The sequence below is a fragment of the Mizuhopecten yessoensis genome, unplaced genomic scaffold (assembly GCF_002113885.1).
Source record: "Mizuhopecten yessoensis strain PY_sf001 unplaced genomic scaffold, ASM211388v2 scaffold716289, whole genome shotgun sequence".
Taxonomy (NCBI): Eukaryota; Metazoa; Mollusca; class Bivalvia; order Pectinida; family Pectinidae; genus Mizuhopecten; species Mizuhopecten yessoensis.
In genome coordinates, this window is record NW_018480042.1 from 238542 (window position 1) to 255812 (window position 17271).

The 17271-nt window shown below is 35.2% G+C and overlaps 1 protein-coding gene across 6 annotated transcripts in view; it reads left to right on the forward strand.

Moving 5' to 3' along the window:
• LOC110442668 (extracellular tyrosine-protein kinase PKDCC-like) overlaps nucleotides 1–16822 on the forward strand; it is a 35536-nt gene extending 18714 nt beyond the window's left edge. For 5 of the 6 annotated variants that reach the window (XM_021486379.1, XM_021486377.1, XM_021486373.1 and 2 more), the window contains exons 2-7: nucleotides 5955–6913; nucleotides 7829–7951; nucleotides 11774–11982; nucleotides 13269–13525; nucleotides 13946–14122; nucleotides 14341–16822. In XM_021486379.1, the coding sequence (XP_021342054.1) occupies nucleotides 6305–6913; nucleotides 7829–7951; nucleotides 11774–11982; nucleotides 13269–13525; nucleotides 13946–14122; nucleotides 14341–14438 (1473 nt within the window). In that variant the 5' untranslated portion in view covers nucleotides 5955–6304 and the 3' untranslated portion in view covers nucleotides 14439–16822. Of the gene's footprint in view, nucleotides 1–5667; nucleotides 5763–5954; nucleotides 6914–7828; nucleotides 7952–11773; nucleotides 11983–13268; nucleotides 13526–13945; nucleotides 14123–14340 lie in introns of those variants that run through there. The other variant, XM_021486378.1, reaches the window with a different exon arrangement.
• The last annotated feature ends 449 nt before the right edge of the window (nucleotides 16823–17271 follow it).

The following is a 17271-nucleotide window of genomic DNA, read 5'->3' on the forward strand; positions in this document are numbered from 1 at the left end:
GCATTAAACATTCAGTTTTATGGGTTATTGCATACATTATGTACATAGTAAATGATATATTTAGCTAGACTAGGGACGTAATATTTCCTATATCTTTATTTCATTATAATATGCATCCATTTGTGACCGCGTATACATCTTTTAAGAACATACGACATGCTGTAGATTGCTTCGTACTCGCGATCATTTATTTTCACAAAGTTGTAATTTTTAACGACTTTTGTTTTGAATAGTTTGAATTTAAACAAATAAATAACGTACGTAAATTAATTTCAATGCAATACATGTTGATGTTCACGAGATATTAAATATCACAGTCAAATTCACGAGCAATAATCTGTCTCGCAAAATACTGTGAAATCATTAATTTTCGTAGGCTTTTTAATTTCGTTGATTTCGTGAGTAATCACGAATTCATAGGTCGACAAAGTTATAGCAAGTTTGATATAAAGCAATTCTGTGTTTGCGTCGTTACTCATACTTCTCGAATCAATGTACCCACGAAATGTTACTTCGTTGGGAAACCACGAAATTTGGGCCTCTCGAAAATATCTCATTTCACAGTATTATTTTCAATCCCATCCAATCGAAAAGAAGTATACAGCAAACACTGGAGTATGTTCACACTGCTGTGTGAATTTAATGCATGACATATCGTGTCAAATTTTGCACTTTTGGAGTGACATTCGATTTACTTTTGTCAATATACTTTCAAGCTTTTCTATTTTTACCATCCCAATTATTCCCAAGTTTAACGGCTTATTGTTTAATCGGACTGAAGCTCACATTGGTATGTAAATAGAAAACGCCCGTTTTAATTGGATTTATTAAAGAATCCATATAGTCATCAGAGCTAGGTACACGATGAAATGAAAAAAAGCGGTCCCTCCGTTTATGGCTGGATTACCCTGCGTTATGATCGTGTAAATAGTTCTTGATGGTGACAAGTGTAAATAGAACGAAAGGTGACACGCACGCGGGCAAATTTGATATGTCGGACACAATATTCCTGTCGTGTACTCCTCGTAAGTGAAGTGTTAAGTAAATATCATAAACATTAATAAATCTAAGGTTCCGGGTAAGATGTTCCCTTCAAATTTACACATCATCCATAACATTAGGACACATGATTAGCGCTATGTGGTTTCATCATATCAGCTTACGGGGACATTTATTCATCCGAGAATGACAAGGCAATTTTTTTTATTCAGATGATCGAACCTGATAAATTCATGAACGAGTACTCTTTTAACATGATAACAATGAATGGCGACTGCACAAAATAAATAAATTCGTGAATATGTACATTATTTAATTTAAAAAATTACAACCCCGCATTTTTGTCTTGAACATACATTTTACAGTATTTTCAACATAACATTACTAAACAACTGTTGTACAAAGTTAAAATGCATTTTTTTGCGTGTGCTAACATAAGAGTGCAAAGATGGAAAAGAATCGTACGAGTACACACGTGTATTATACTCTGATACTGTTCGGAGTGCCTCTTCAAAGTTTGTACAATGGGGATACACTATCCTACAGCTACACTTCAATGATGAGTACATGCCGTTATTCGACCCGTTTCAATACAGTTCACTCTAAGCTGATCTAGTTAGCACAGAAGATGTAGTCCAATTTGCAGTTCGTTTCGCTGTAGTGTTTAACAAATAAAACACACTTGGTATTCGTTACGCTGTAGTAGTTGTTAGCAAATGACATCTTTACACTTGCTTCACAAATTGGATTTTTTTCTCACGTGGGCTTAGGGACCCTTCTATAGCTAAAGCTCGGCAGTAATGAGGGCTGTACGGGTCGGGCTTAAATCGAGGAGGCAGACTTCAGCGTTCTAAAGCACAGTTGGGCTCCTGTCATCGCCCAGGAAATCGCTAATTTCATTCTTTAACTGAGTCGATGGGCTTTGTTGTAATTTGACAACCCGAGAAAATCTACCCTGAGCACGACAAAAAGAAAAGGTATGAGAAACAACTCTTTTCTTTCGCTGTGTATCACTGTCTTAATTCTTGTCGTTGGACCTTTGTTCGTTGGCGATGTTTTGGGGACATGGCGATGCTTGTTTTTTCCACGTTGATGCTTCCTTGTGTCAATAACCTGTTACGGTTTGTAAGTTTAACACATTTATTTTGATATGATGGATTCGTGTATATTATATAATTACTTTAATATTTGTTATCTGTAGTTTGTCTCAAATGACACTCTCCCATGCAGACAACAAAACACGTACTGATGTGTTATTTCTTCTGTTTGAAAATATGGTGAACTTGGCATTTACGATTCTAGTGCTTAAAGATTATAAAATCGTCAGTGAGTTTAAATAATATCAGTATTCAATAAGCAAGCATACTTCCTTTATATATGTATATATATATTAATAAAAAGGGATGAAAACCAGAATTCATTGTATTTGATCGTAAATGTGTTTTTCCATTGATTGCTGTAGAATTATATCTATAGACATACAGTGTGTCTTTCATCAAGGTGGCTCTCTGCAACCGTGTCTGTGACATACGTATGTGTAATAACTTTGTATAGAAATGGGTGTCTACTTGTTAATGAACGATATACGATATCCATTTGTTCCTACATCTAGTCGTCACAAGGTATTTGTTGTAACCTGCTGAAACACCAGATGGTGAATGGTTTATTCCGATTAATACACCCCGGCTTAAAGTTTCCAGATAACTATGGGAGATAATTTTAACAGAGCGGCTCTTAACGTGCATCTAGTAACCACGAACAAGTGTAAGAAGACAGTCAGCGAAATGGAATTTCTGGAGCCGGAGGTCACTATATGACGAATGCACTGTGATATAAAATTACGCCCTCTGAATGCTGGGGGATGTTTTGTTAAAAAACTGTGTGGAAAAGGCAAAACAATACGTCAGGATTTTGAACAACGGTTGTTAGCCTTGACACGAGAAACCTATAAGTATTGTGGTAAATTAAATCTTTTGACGTAAATATAGGTCAAATGCCTATTAAGGACGTTTTGTATAAAGTTTAACTCCGTGTCTACGTTTAAGTGGTATGTTGTAGTAACAACACTAGTTTGTGGATTTCTTCGTGAATCTGTTGACCACTGGACATTGATTCACTCATAGTTTTAGTTTCCAATAAAACAATGAAACAGTAATTTTAACTATAGAAAAATAGATAGTTTACTTAAAATGAATGATAATAGGTTATCCTTTATGTATTTTTTTTATAATCATGCAATGTATACATATACAATGTACGTGATGCTATGTATAATAACTTCGAATGTTTGGAAAGTGATTTGAAAGGTGGTTCCTTACTCGTATTTCTAGTGATCAGTTTTCGTTAAAAGGTGGATTGCTCTGCTGGTCCCATTGGTTGACCGTAATCTTTTAGCACGGTGTTATTTTGGCACGGTTGATATTAAAAACTAATTTTAACAATATTTCATCTATTTTATTCGAAAGTTGTAAATTGGTGACTTTATTTAGGGTTTTAAAGGCTCCATCCCACTTAAGCTATTTCTACCTCTGTTTCGTAACATTTTCGGTGTGTATTTTCATTCGTTTGACTTTTGAGTACTGGGACCGCTGATGAGTTCTTGAGGACGAAATGGCTATATGCTGCAGTAAAGTTATTTACTTTGTTTGACTTTGTGCATCGACATACTAATTAAAAAAAAAAATGTTTTCAATTAATACGGCACAACTGGTCATCACTGAATTTCACAAACGACAGTAAACCATTTCGTATAAGAATTCGAGTTATCGGTCTATATTCTACTTTTTGTAATGGATGTAATGAGCTGAACATGACACATATATATGCCTAATGTTCCAGGTCGTTTTGTACACATGGTTCCATCCTTGTCTTAGATTAAAGTAAGAACAAGTATAAGGTAGTTACAGTATACTATATCAAAGGGTTTCAGTGACGTAGAAACTATATAACTATTTGTGTATCGGTCAAAGAGGTAATATACACGGTACACTATTTGTGAATCAATATACTGAAATGTTTGACATTGGAATTTTATATATGCTAAACGCTAATAGTATTGATTTTTTAACGGAACGTATTGTATTCCTTATAAAACAGTTCATTTTATGCAAGCGCACTGTGGCACATTACACTGTTGTCTATTTTGTCGTTGATTTGTTTGTGATGTTTGACTGTGACAAAAGAAAAGAAATGAAAAAAATACGTATTGCTTTATTTCAAGGACATTAAGTACACTTAAATAAGAAGTATTCACATGTATGAATACATAAATTACAATATAGGTATGCGATGTGTAGTTTGTAAAACAGACAAATGTGATATATGTGATTATATATATAAATAATATATATGAATCTACATACATGGTCATAAAACCCGGACTTAATAACTATTCCGTCCTAATATGCCGTATAAGACGGCCGTAATGTTTTCATGTCTAAATGACTTTGTCTTGTTGCTACTAATTGCATAACTAATTACAATTCCGTGATATGCAATGTATTTAAAATGTTAATATTGTTCCGTGGTCTTTTTGTGATAGTACGTAAATGTCTATAAATGCCATCGCTTATTATATTTAGAAAGTTATTAATCACCGAAATATTAAACTATTTGTAAGTACATCTGTTTACCATGTTATATTCTTATATCTTATCTTGTCAATGTTAAGTCTATGCATGTTAATTGATGTTCTGTTCAATTATGACACTCAAGAATCTACCATGATAAAAGACTCTTTTACAGGGTTTTATATCGTTAGTTACCTTCTATTCTTCCTTGTTTTGATTTGTATTCGACTGGAATCATCATGATGGGAACCACAAGAGGTGCAAGAAACGCCTAACCTTACTGAGAGTCTGGTCTCGCCTTCGGGTTATTGTGGAGGTTTAATGTGACTGGCCTCCGGTTTATTATGGAGGTTAAAGGGAACCGAGAGCCTGGTCTAGCCTCCGGTTTATTGTGGAGGTTTAAGGTGACTGAGAGCCTGGTCTAGCCTCCAGTTTATGTTTGAGGTTTAAGGTGGCTTCCCTTTCGTTTTGGTGTTTGTTCTGTTAAAGTTGCTGTCTATTTTCTATCGACATTGGGTTCGGACTTGTTAGCGCTGTGATATTTTGACTTCATTACAAAGTGGTAAAAAGCTTTTATCGGTATTATACCCTAATAGTTAAAACGTTGTAAATCCAGCGTAGAATTTGGTTAAGCAGAAGATAATGTGACCTTCTGGGTTATGAATCGTTTGTCGTCTATAATTCAGCGCTATTTGCTAAGAACCAGTTTAAAAATACAATCCCATATCTTCTGTGTGTTATAATGTACTGTCACGTTTGGAAAATTGCTTGTGTGTTTTACAGTATAATCTGTACTTAACCGAAGTAGTGGGAGATTTTTCATCTCGTATTGTTGCTCTACGGGGTCTGTCCCTAGTCGACTACATAGCTGTAAGGTACAGACAATACACGCAGTTGTATCGATTTTGTAGATCGTTCCAAAACACCTATGGATAAGATGAGTTTGGCATTAATGTTCTCTTGTTCTCGAATGTCTTGTGCTCTTCCATACAATTTGTAGGTTGTCTATATAGTATTCTTTTGTTTGGAATATGAGCTATAGCATGCTCTGACAGCATTCCTCTGCACTCCATGCGCTTTAGTTAACTCTAGATTGCACGTGAAGAAGGTTGCACGTGGAGTTAAGATTTATTTTAGTGCGAAAACGACGATTTACGTCTTAGGTGTAAATCAATGAGTGACCTCAAATGGCAAGTACGTGTTCAGTTTTACCGTTTATCGCTGAGAACGTAATGGAATTGTTAAATTCTTAAGATTACGAAAGATATTTCTTTAAACAATCTAATTTACTAAACATGAGTTAACGCCGCACGGATTGGTGTAAGTTGTAGCGATAAGATTGCGGGTTTTAAGATGAACTCACTCAAGTTCGTTTTGTCGTTACAGAGCTTACAGAATGACATGCCAGTGGCGATAGACTCCTTCCCATCTTTAGGCCAAAGGTCTTAGAGCTCCTCCACCGAGCTTGTCAACAGGTTCGACCTTGTGTCACGACAGAAACTAAGGAGGGGAAATGACAGCGTAGCTACAGGAAGGCCTGTGCTAGGGTCAGCTAGCGGTGTGATGGATGTACACACGACGCGATGTGTCGTCTGCTCGCAGGTAAGGGCGGGAGATTATACAGCTCACGACAGAACAGAATACTGTGTATCTTCCCTGCCTATGGGTTTGTGATGTTGTGTTATGCTGGTTTGTACCAGTTCATCTAATTTATTAAAAGATAAAACACCACAAAAATGGCCTGCCGATTACGGAGCAGACGACATTTGGGAAATGTCAAGCAGATTTGTTTATTTTCCATTGGACTTATATTGCTCGCTAATGTTGTGATACTACACCGAAAATTCAATGGGTTGGAGGAAGAAAACATGGTTGATCCCGGGGGAACTATAAAATACAATCAGCACGATCCACACTCGGATTCTGTTTTCAAGGATATGTCACTTGACAGTGCATGGAGATTAAATTTTCTGGAAAATTACAATGGATTCGAACGCCGGCTGAGAAAATTGATGGAAAAGTCGTCGGAGAGTGGATTATATGGTATGAGGATGGAAGGCACAAGTCAACTTGACAAGCCGTCATCGAAAGACTTTATAGGTTGTGATGAAATTGTCAATATTACTGAAAGAAAGTACTTAGCGTCTGGCTGGACCAAGGCAGTGTACAGTGGGAGGTATAAAGGCAAATCGATCGCTATTAAGACCGTGGATATTAAGGGCCAAGACGTATCGACGTGCGTAAGCCGAGGGTTTACACCGTCGTATTGCTATAACAAGGCAGCGCAGAAGATTGTCAAGGAAATACTGGTGCTGCAGGCACTTGCTCACGATAACGTTATTAAGGTAGGTTCCGAACGATGTTATCTCAGTAGCGCCTCGTACGATAAGTGCTACGTCTCTATTTGTTCCGAGTGTTGTAGACTAAGGCGGAAAATGTACAAGTCTTGACAGCTTTAAATTCTGAATATGACCATTATACACATATACTGCAGTATACTTTATACATGTAATGGTACTATTATCAAATTTATTTGTTACTTTATATCAATTTGAAATAAATGATCAAATTGTATTGTAAACATTTACTAATAAATTGTAACTATGTTCACAAGCTAACAAAGATAATGTCACTCGACATTAGTATCATGGTATGGCTTACAACGTATACACATATGTTATATTGATTATCTTTAAAATCATGGCTACAGATTTATCTCTATCCAATCTGGCATATAACAAAGAATAATATATGACTCGAACTGCAAAAAACACAATATAAATAAACAAACATGAATACATCTATATACGTTGTACGTGCATATTGCGTACAAGTACAATTTATACCAATTTTGTATATATATCAAATTGTATTGTAAACAATTTTTAGTCGGTCGTTAATCTTATTTTTCTCTCTCTATATATATGTATTTGTACGTTCATTGTGGTATAGAACATAAATGTTAAAAACGCACCATATGAGTTATAAATCCCAAATCCTGATTAGAAGCTTACACGAGCACATGTACTCTTTAGTATAGTACTAACAAAAAGTCCGTTTTTTTTTTCGGAATGGGCATCCGAGATGTTTTAATTGCACTGTAATTTATATGAAAGTTGGTGATTTTGTCATTAATTGTGGATTGGACATGCATTGACTTAAAGATAACACTGTTCATTTGTATTCTTTCTAGTGCCAACTTTACCAACTGTGCGAGCCTATTCCTTGTAGTGTATTTGTTCACATCTTATAATCAACAGGTGTTGGGATTCTGCGTACCAAGCGTTAACAATAACGTCCAGGGCGTTGCCATGATAACAGAGCTTGGGGAGACCGTCAACCTCATCAAACTATTGCAGATGTCTTGGGAGGATCGTCTCAGGGTAAGTACTATTTGACGGAGAAGAGAAGGGAAAAAAAGACGAGAATAGGCATAAGCATCACCGATGTTTATATCAACGGATTCATCGTGGTCATTTCGTTTCATTGCATTCGGCATTTAATGAGTTTCCAAAATAACCTTTGTCTTTGTTCTCGTGCAAATGACCTGTTCGTAAACACGTGTTTTACTCTGATGTTGTTGTAAGTAATTCAGACTTTCTACTGTAGCATAGCTTTTTGAAAATATTTGAACAAATCTGAACTTACATGAAACAACACAATCTAAAAGATTTACCTTGGCGGGGCATTTGTAAAGGGTCGAAATTTCCCCAGACCTTGCTTTGCTTTCATCTAGTACTTTTGGTATCTCCTCGGTTTCTTTGCGTGCCTCTTCGTATCGGCTTTTGAAAGTTGCCTTCTAAATAATGCTTTATCTATTTATATTGTAGAAAGAAGTTAGTTAATCCATTTGGTTCAAACTTCATGCATACATTGAAGGGATATCTAAAATTGAGATAGACTTTTCACGTAAATTAACGAGTAAATTAATGTATATCCCAATAAGATAAGCACAATACAGTAGGTATCTAGCGAATGTTTTGAAGTATTAAATACTTTCCAGTCGCGTGCTAATTGGTGAAACTTTTTCTCAAAATGTATTTGGTATGGGAAATGAAGAAGAAAGATAGGGATGTATGTCCATCCTGGACTACTTAAAATGAGATAAAGATAAGAGACTCTCTCATTAGTGGAAGGACAGATGGTGTATTGGGATTGGAGGGCTACAAGTGTATTTTCCCGTTTAAGCTAACAAGCGTTACCTGACACACTGTCAGCTTGACAGAAAGAGAATGGTATATTGATGAATTTGTTTTAAACTGTTATGGTGATAACACCATTTAGACATCTCTGTCATGTGTTCTGAATTTCGACGTTAGACACTGATATTGATATACAGCCACATACAGGGTGGGGATATGTAAATAATGTAAATATTTAGACATGCACTTCTGTAGCACGAGACTTTCGTTAAGTAGAGGTACCTTATCATCCTCTATGTTAAATTAGTTTAATATTTACAAATTTGCAGGTTACGATGTAGTTTAATATTATTTATTTTTAATTCTGCCAAATTCATAGCATTGAAACATACACAGGTTTCGGTCATGATTTATTATTTTATTGCTACAGTCTGTATACGTTTGCGATTTCACAAATATGCGATATTGAAAAAGTGCATCGTAACCATTACGCTATGTGTCTTCGATCGTAGTAACGTGGGTTAAGTAAGAGACATCATCACGGGTGCCACACATGGGACACTGGAAACCCTGAGTATTCCATTGTTTAAACCCCCTTCCCTTTTGTGAGGGTTCATCGTGTCTTTCATTTTGCTTCGGGGAATCCTCGGTTTCTGGTATTTTCTTTTCGTACAGAGGTATGATTTTCTTCGCCGTTTGCACACGCTCTGATATACGCTTTTGTCTATTTCACTTAGTATAAAAGAAATTAGAATACAGTTTTTTAAGTAATAAAAATAAAAAAAAGAACTCCAGACATAGCCAAGACGCGATAAAACGTAACTTTACCATAATGTTAAAACATTTCTCAAACTCTCTGATAGATTTCAGTAAAAAAAAACATAAATAAAAGCTCTAAAAAATTTGCTGCGTACATCCTGCCGTGCATTCAGAGTGCACATAACTAATAAATTACGGGCGGAGAGATATGATACTAACTTACAGAACCAGATACGGTAAGGGAACACTGTACAGCGAGGATAAACGACCGATAGTCAGGCGAACATTATCATGGATTTACGTCATAAATCTAGACAAAATGTTGAGCTAATAGTTAGGATGTTGCAGAGGCGACCACCGAATGGCACTTTGACGAAGGTGCCATTCGGTAAACACGGACCTTATCGGGGATGATGTACTACGTGTCAGAACTAATGAAAATAAAGCATGTTCACACGTTCAACTTGAATTACATACTGCATACAAAGAGTAAAGAATACGGGTTCTTGACACACTCTACCAAATTGTATCAAACTGGATATATCATGAAGTTGATAAGAAAGAACGCAATGATAGAGACTTAAACGTGTTGCTAAGGATATTGGAATAATATATCTTTATTAAATTACCGGCATCTGTTGAAGATGTTGCGACATGCGCCATTTCTCAGTGATCATTCCTTAATGAAGATATATGTTTGAAAATCTTCGTCCGACGCATAGTAAAAATTCTTTTCTCTATCCACGCCGAGTGATCGCTCTATTTCGGGACGTAGTCAGAGATTTTAATGAAACAAAAGCTGACTTGTGGTGCTATAATTCATGTCTAGATGAGAGAAAGTACATCTGCTGTTTCTGTCCCTATCAAATGATCACAGCAGTGAAACGGTTCCTTCTAGGTATCAGCTTTTTTTCTGGATATTTCATTTAAATCAGACCCTTAATTTGATCCGTATCTATAAATTTGATTTTTCGTTATTACTTTGTAAAATTTTAATAAATCTTACGAATCATGATAAAACTATTTTTCAATTTTTGTAAAACCTGTAAAGAATTTGTATTGAAGTGCCGGCGGAGTTTAAATGATGTATTTTAACAAAACTGGGACAAAAAAAAATTCAAATGTGTAACACACTCGAGAAACTTTTCAAATGTACTGCACGTTTTAAAAACTTTTTTTTACTTGAATGTTTTAAATGTGTTACCCCCTGTAGTGCCTCTTGATTTGACTTGATCGATTACAGATGCTGCGGGGTATGTCTGCCTCCGAGGATTGGGCCGGGGGGCTGTTAGCCTAACCTAAGATAACGGGACAGGGGCTATGCCCCATCAGCAATGTTTAGACTGAACACAGAGCCGAAAATGTCAGAGATTAATGCAAAACGTCTAAATATTAGTAATTCGCTATATATCTCCCAGTAGTGTTTACAAAAGGCATACGTGTGATTAATTATAAAACGCCATGCACGTATATTCGACTTGTTCGCTTTATAAACTTGTTTATAACAGCTTGGTGCAATTTTTTTAGTTGCTAATAGAATTGGGAAAAAAAGTGATGACAGATTTTGCCCCAATTAAACGTATACATGTAACACAGCTGTACATATATAAAATCATGAAATCTGTTGATATCCTCTATTACTTCCTCTCCGAGGAAAAACTCAATTTGGTTACAAACGTCTAAACTGTTTTATTTTGCGGGTCGTTTTGAATTTTTGCGTTATGGTTAGTGGTTAATACACACTGGTATCCCTTTTTTATGTTGAAGGAATTATAATTCGCAAATAGAAGCCCTTTTGTCGAATTGTTCAGCTACACAAAATTACCCAACAAATGGATATAATTTTGTTATCAATAATTAAGAAGAGAATATTGTTGACTCCAATTTGACATAATATATGCCACATTTGTTCATGCATAAACACATCTGCAGGTTATCGGATTTATTTTCATGCATAAATGTAATGGGAAAAGTTTAAAACTTGTTAATTCTGAAAGATATCCACAAGTTGACTAGAATAGCATCGTCTTATATCACATTTTTACTTTATACATAAACACTGTACGTATTAAACGTGTCTCAACGTTTCAAAACCGTCTTGTCAGGGACTTGTCAGTCTTGAAACGATGTTGTAAATAAAGTGAAACATTGATTGATATGACGTATTTCCAAACTGAGGAATCTTATTGAAGATAGCATCGTCTCAATCCCAGACCGTCAAAAATGAGTTAAAAGATATACATGTACTTATGTTGAGACTTAATTGTGCATTATCATAACCAACGTGTTTCTTGATTTCCAAAGGTTTCCTACGACCTGACCAAGATCATTCATTTTATGTCCCGAACACAGTACGGTAGTATGGCAATGAATGACTTCCGGCGACAGCAGTTTGTCCTGGTTGACGGCGTCCTTAAGGTGTCGGATGTGGACGACGCTGGCTTCGCCGACCCGTCTTGTACGGACAGTGAGACATGTACTATACATTTCTCCTCTTCAAATTTCACAAAAAGGTACTGAGGTGATAGCAATTTCAAACAAGTTGTTCATCGTAGAGTGTCATAAATGTTCTTCAAGGGAATATCTTCTGTGCGACTGCCATGTTTGTTAACGAAATACCACTTCGACTTTTCATTCATATCCTGTTATTTTTGTGTATCATATAATCGGCCTGTTATTCAGTGAATTCGCCCGTGTAATATTTGTACATATGTCACTAGTGTAATATACCCTGGAGCGTTTTTCATTGGCAGTGCCAGTCAGAAATAGATTGTGACGTCATAATGTTGACAATGACGTGACGTCATAAATTGTGAATGGCGCATCAAAATGGCTGTCTCCGTTTGATTAAGCCCTCTATATTTTGGCTTTAAAACCTGTCAAAATGTAAGTTTTCTGAGTTAGGTGAAACAAAAGAATCTTCAATTTGTTTTCATTTCATATGAGCTTTTATGAAACTCGTATCAAAGTTAACATTTTTGCTCGCCAAGGCTCGCAAAAATAAAAACTCCTAAGACTCGTTTCATAAAATCTCATATGAAATGAAAACTCATTTAAGATCCTATATATATCATATTCCATGTTATAGTCACTCTGGTTCTTTCCAGCTTAAACGTTATACAAGATTGCACGAGATGCCACTGTTGCTAAACGTGCACCATCCAAGCTTTCGGGCTTAGCCCTCCATCATGGAGTGACTGGTTCTCACCCTAATGTCACATCCGTATTTGAAAAGAGGAAGTGCACACAGTTTGCCCAATATAGTCTGAAATTTTCTTTTGAACTTTAACTTAATACCGATAGTCTTCTGTTATCAATTATTTATAAACAATGTTAATGTTTTGCATAGTATTACCTACAGAGTCCTTATTCTTCTGACTTATCGGACGTAAATATTATTCCTCCACAAATTCACACCGCTTGAAATATCATAATTGATTTTGCCTAGGACTTTAACACTTTATGAACCGCTTTAATTATCGTTGCACTTTTCAGTGGTAAAAGTTCTTTATTGAAAGAAATTTAAATGTAGTATTGATCCACTCTATTTTTTCTCGATGCTTAATGTTTTAAAATGTATCAGCGTGGGATTGCAATAACATTGTGTATTTAAATACATATATATATGTGCTGACCTTCTCGGTTTGGTATATTGGTATTGTTTCTTTCATTAATGTGGAAAACTTCTTCTACTCCTTCTACATTTGTGTATATAAATCCGAAATTAGACTTTTCTTTTGATTGTTTTTAATATTTTTTTATACTTTTGTTCAAGGCTTTCTTACAAATTATTTTGCAGATTACCATGTATCCATGGTAAATGTGTAGGTTACAACGAAAAAAGGAACCTCTTTAACGGGGCGAGACATTTCACTACCTATCTACTTCCGCACGGCGCTCCTCCTACTCTCCGCCAACTTATTAACAAAACCATTGACGGATTCGCCAATCTGACCGCCAACGCTGGTCAGCTAATGGCTATGATGAATAAAATAGTGCACTCATATAAGTCAGGAGTGTACCTCAATAGGACAAGTGCTGAAGATTACCAAACACGTAAGTAAATTAATTAAACCCGAAATAATTCCCGTATGTAGTGTCGTTACTAAACAAATTCACAATTTGTTACTTTTAGTTATTGCTTGTTTTCTTGGTCGCCTATGAATTTAAATATAAGAAATATGAACCATTTGTATATTATATCACAATGTAATTTTCATTTCTTATTTTAATAACAAGTATTTATTATTAATGACAATCTCCCAAATTAATAATGTAATACATTCATAAATTCCTAATGGATTCTGTAGAGCTTGTGTTCAATTTATCATCGTATTCACCTTGGATGATTAATTTCGGTTAGAGAAAGAATTTATCATTATCTATTAGTATCAAAGTAAACTGTGAATACGTTGTATAGCCTGATAGTGTTTCGTGTCTATTAGAGCCGTCGTTTCATGATTAATTTCTCTCAAGGATATGACGTTTATACCCGAATGGATCTTCCTGGCAAGTACGACTACAGATGTCGAGTGTCACTCTCAGGAAGCGGATGTACAGTATCTGTTTTTGATCAGAAGGAGGCGGAAAAAATATGTGATGATGACCCGGAATGTCAGGGATTTGTGATGTCAAGAGAGCACACCTGGACAGGTAAAGTTAAACTGCTCCTGTGTAGAGTAAGCTACATTTAATTCGCAAATTCGTTCATGTTCATATAATGCACATATACGGTTCTGTGTTAAAAATCAAGTTACTCCACTTGATTGTAAATTTAAAAAGTTTTGATTGAACTGCATTCGGTTGAAAGGAAATATGAATGTCATACGTACTTAGTTAGATGCATTATTTCCGTTTGTTTACATTTCCAGGCAGGATCCTTGTCCATCTCAAATCCGGCGTAGACAGTCCTACGACGAACAACAAGACTACCCTGTATGTTAAACCAAATCAAAATCGTTCAGTTTAGCCAAAGGAGAGAATATTTTATAGTGAGTGAGAGAGAGAGGAAGGAAAGAGAGAGAGAAAAAAATACACATAGATTAACTTTGTATGTGAAATTCCATTGTTGAAAAACATTTTTCAACTTCCAAAACGTCGTCATAAGTACACTACTTTTAATATTCTAGTATGTTTCTAATGACAAAAAATTGAAGTTTCTTAAGTTATGCACTTCTAAGGTTGTGATGTGTCAGTCAGTTTCATTGTCTGTATGATTTGATGTGACGGCCAATCTGATTGGCAGAGATATTCGATAGTAAGTGTTATTAGTTAATAAGAACTAATCGCCAACTTGTTTACGTTTGGTGTTTATACTATTAAATGGTATCGATATCAGTACACACGTTCACTATGTGAACATATTCTTGAAGATTTGTTGGTGCTTTTTATGTTGGAAAGCAGGGTAAAGGACACACGGATTCTAAGGATAAAAATTAAACAAAACGTTTAACATGACGTAAAGACAATCGGTAATCTAGTCGCGTTGCAAGCATGACAAGAAGTTGTTGAATGCTGCCGATGTTTTTGTTTTGCAATATTTCATATGACAACATGTTGAATGCGTGTAGGATGATTTAGGGTCAGTTTAAAACGTTGACAACAATCATTAAGTTATAACAAAGTTAAGTTTAAATTCACGTGGACAAATGTGCCAACAGACGGGTACAATGTATCTACTCATAATATCTAATATGTCCGTAATGGTATGTGTTTAAATCTTTCACCGCTGTAGACCTTGATGGACTCATCCAGATCAGTGCATCGTACAGTTTACTAAAGTGTCATAGGGATGAAAGGGTAAACGTAACTTTTCACAAGTAGTCACATGAAATACCATCATGTTGTGTGGTTAAATTGGTCAAATGTAAATGTCTTAAAGCATAATATTCAATGATAATGATATAAAATGTTTTCCGCATTTTTTCTTTTCTTTTTTTCCCCTTTATTTAAGAAAGCCATTTTAATGTAATTCACGATAAAGTAATTTTATTCTAAAGCATCTGTTCCCATCAAACGCGTTGTCCGTAATAAACAATAACCTGGTATTGATGTGAACTTAAAAGTAAAAAAAAAAAAAAAAACATTTGCGAAATTAGGGTGACTTGCCAAAAAGCACTTCAAAAATTGAAAGGCTGAATATTGAATGATATTTATATTATTTTTACTTTCAAAATAGCTGCCCATTATGTATTATATTTCTTGAGCTTTATGAATCCTTAAACGTCATTGTTTTTCCATTTTATTTAAAACCGAAAAGTGATATACTTTGATTAATAAAACCCGATTCAAATACACCTTAAGCTGAACGTTGTAACAACAGTGGGTCCCTTACTGATTACTAACGTAAAGCCACACCGCTACTGTTCAGCTCCACATGTGGGAAATATTTTAAGACTTCCACTTTTAATATATAAGAACGTTTCATGCTGTTCAGATCACGAAGCTTAATACTCACAAATATACCTCACAAAGTAGATTGTTAGGCGATCAACATTCACTACTATTGATAAAACGAGCGTTATCTAGTGAAACGTGATAAATAAAGACGGACATGGCCGATGAAATAACGATGAAAGAGTTCAAATTTGGACCATCAGTATTTCACAACTACTGATGGTTGCTTCTTTTCAAAAAAATAAAAATAACAATCACACTCATACATTTTGAGAATTACTTCTCTTTGTTTTAGGGATGCAATTTTCCCAAGTGTTTTATGAACAGAAACGATGGTGATAGAAAATCAGTTTGTTTACGGTCTGTCGTTTCTGATGAAAGTAGCAGTAATATTGCCCCAGTCTAATGCTGGTTTTGTTATATGTATGAGAAATCCACGATTACAACGTTTGAAGCGTTATCGATTCATTGTTATGATATTTGTTTCTTGATTGGCTTCATGTGATCTTCGTAAATCCCATATTAAATTCTGTTGACATTGTCAATACCCAGGTTTCGGAGGGATTTAAATTAAAAATTTAATTTCATAGAGATAATCATTGTGTTTACCTTTGTGTTCGAATATCACATTCTTACGTTCACAATATCTACGTGACATGTATATGTTGACAAATATAAAATTACATGATGTGTTACAGGGGAGGTCACTCCCGTTTAAACATGGCCTTTGATGTGTGTGTTACACTTTGCGTCACGTTCCTTGATAACGAAAAGACATATACCAAAAATACTCTATGATTATTTTTTTCGTTCAGTTTCGTCAACAATTTTCCCTTAAATATCATAAACAATGGTCGACTTACAATGTTGTGTCGTTACAAGTTTTGTTAAACATTTTGTTAAATATAACTAAGTAACAATTAAGGGTACAATATCTTCAAAATAATGATACGAAAATTTCCAAAAACGCTTTACCTTAAATCTGCTGTCGAAGATATCGGCGGACACATAACATCCTACAATATAATGTAGCTTTCCTATCTAATACTTTCCCTGAACGAATTTTCCAATTATTAGTCCCATTACAGTACTGTAAGATCTTTTTTTTGACATTTTTTTGTTGTGAGGTATCCACCTATTGTGGTGACATACTCATCTATTGTGGTGACGTATACACTTATTGTGGTGACAAATACATCTATTGTGGTGACGTATACACTTATTGTGGTGACAAATACATCTATTGTGGTGACGTATACACCTATTGTGGTGACAAACAATTCAGTACCGGTGTTATGTTAAGTCAGACCTCTGCCGTGTTTTGTTCCAAGAACACATGGACAGTGTTGTTTTGTTACGACTTTTATCATTGTTTCTGCATTCCGAAATTTATATTGTTTATACTG